At 40.1% G+C, this 1,322-nt stretch overlaps 1 protein-coding gene across 1 annotated transcript in view; it reads right to left on the reverse strand.

Moving 5' to 3' along the window:
• LOC101862896 overlaps positions 1 to 419 on the reverse strand; it is a gene marked incomplete in the record, with an annotated part of 21,007 nt that extends 20,588 nt beyond the window's left edge. Inside the window, 1 exon segment of the mRNA XM_013087788.2 lies at positions 221 to 419. Coding sequence (XP_012943242.2) covers positions 221 to 336 — 116 coding nt within the window.
• Positions 420 to 1,322: the final 903 nt, after the last annotated feature.

A 1,322-nucleotide genomic window follows, 5' to 3' on the forward strand; every position in this document is an offset into this window, starting at 1 on the left:
AGAAAGAAAGAGAAAGAGTGTGAGTGTGTAAGGGAGCGAGAGACAGAGAGATAGAGAGAGACAGAGAGAGAGGGACAGAGAGACAGAGAGAGAAAAAAAGAGAGAGAGAGAGAGAGAGGGAGAGAGAGAGAGTAAAGAGACCTCACTGTACTGTAAATAAAGATGCACCAAGCTATCAACAAATCGAACGGAAGGGGAGGGTACTGAGCGTACTTCATACCTGGGATAGTAGTAGCAGACGAGATACATGGCGTCCTTGACAGCTCGCGTCCTGGTGGTCAGAGAGGGGCAGACAACTGCGCTGCAGCCGATACTGATGGTGTAAGACCATACCATCTGGGGAAGAGGAGGCCAATACTATAAATAATATATGAATATTATAATCAAAAGCCACACATGACTGGTTTCGTTTAGTTTCGTTTTCATGACTGGTTTAGTTTAGTTTCGTTTTCATGACTGGTTTAGTTTAGTTTCGTTTTAGTAAGAGTTATAACAGCACTTGTAACAAAAATAAATCATACAATTTATAATTTGTGCTGAAGATTACAGGTGTTACTAGAGAGTACCATACAAAGAAAAGACGGAAGAGAGATAAGGACGCCATATTATGTTTTGAAAGGAATGATGTGTAAATCACATCAGAGCGCCCACCAACCACCCGCCGTACAACCGGTATAAAAGACTCTTTTATTTGTACGCAAGCTTAACAGACTCTTTGAACAATGTGCAAACAATAATGCTTTTCTGATCATCGAGGAACACTACGCTTGGAGAATGGTCTTTTGCAAGACAACAGTTATGGACATGGAAAATTCACTGGACTAAATCATGCACTGTGACTTCGGTTTGGGTCATATTATGTAGTAGTAAGCATAGCGCACAATATCATATAATACTAAACCATACCATAGCAATTCAGGCTTCACTATCCTACCCTATCTTACTCTACCATACCATACCATGTCACACTGCACCGTGCCCTATGGCAGCACAGCAGATCATTAAGTGTTAGGACATCAGGCGCTTGTCAATTTTTGATCATATGTGGTTATTGGTATCATCTTACAGCCTGTTCATTTGCCTTCCTTTTAGAGAACAAAATATCCATCTATGATGAAGAGAAGTCGAAATATTTGCGATTGAAGGAGGTCAGGGTCGCCTGGTTTAAGAGGTGAAATTAGCGAGAAAACGGCCGCCAGAGTTTGGTAACTTCGATAACTTGAGAGTCCTTGGAAACTGAAAATTTACTTTTTTTATGCCTTTAATCAATGATTTTCAGTAAAATTCTCACAAAAATGTGTTTTTAGATTTACGTAAAAGGT

The sequence above is a fragment of the Aplysia californica genome, unplaced genomic scaffold (genome assembly GCF_000002075.1).
Source record: "Aplysia californica isolate F4 #8 unplaced genomic scaffold, AplCal3.0 scaffold00638, whole genome shotgun sequence".
NCBI classification, from domain to species: Eukaryota; Metazoa; Mollusca; class Gastropoda; order Aplysiida; family Aplysiidae; genus Aplysia; species Aplysia californica.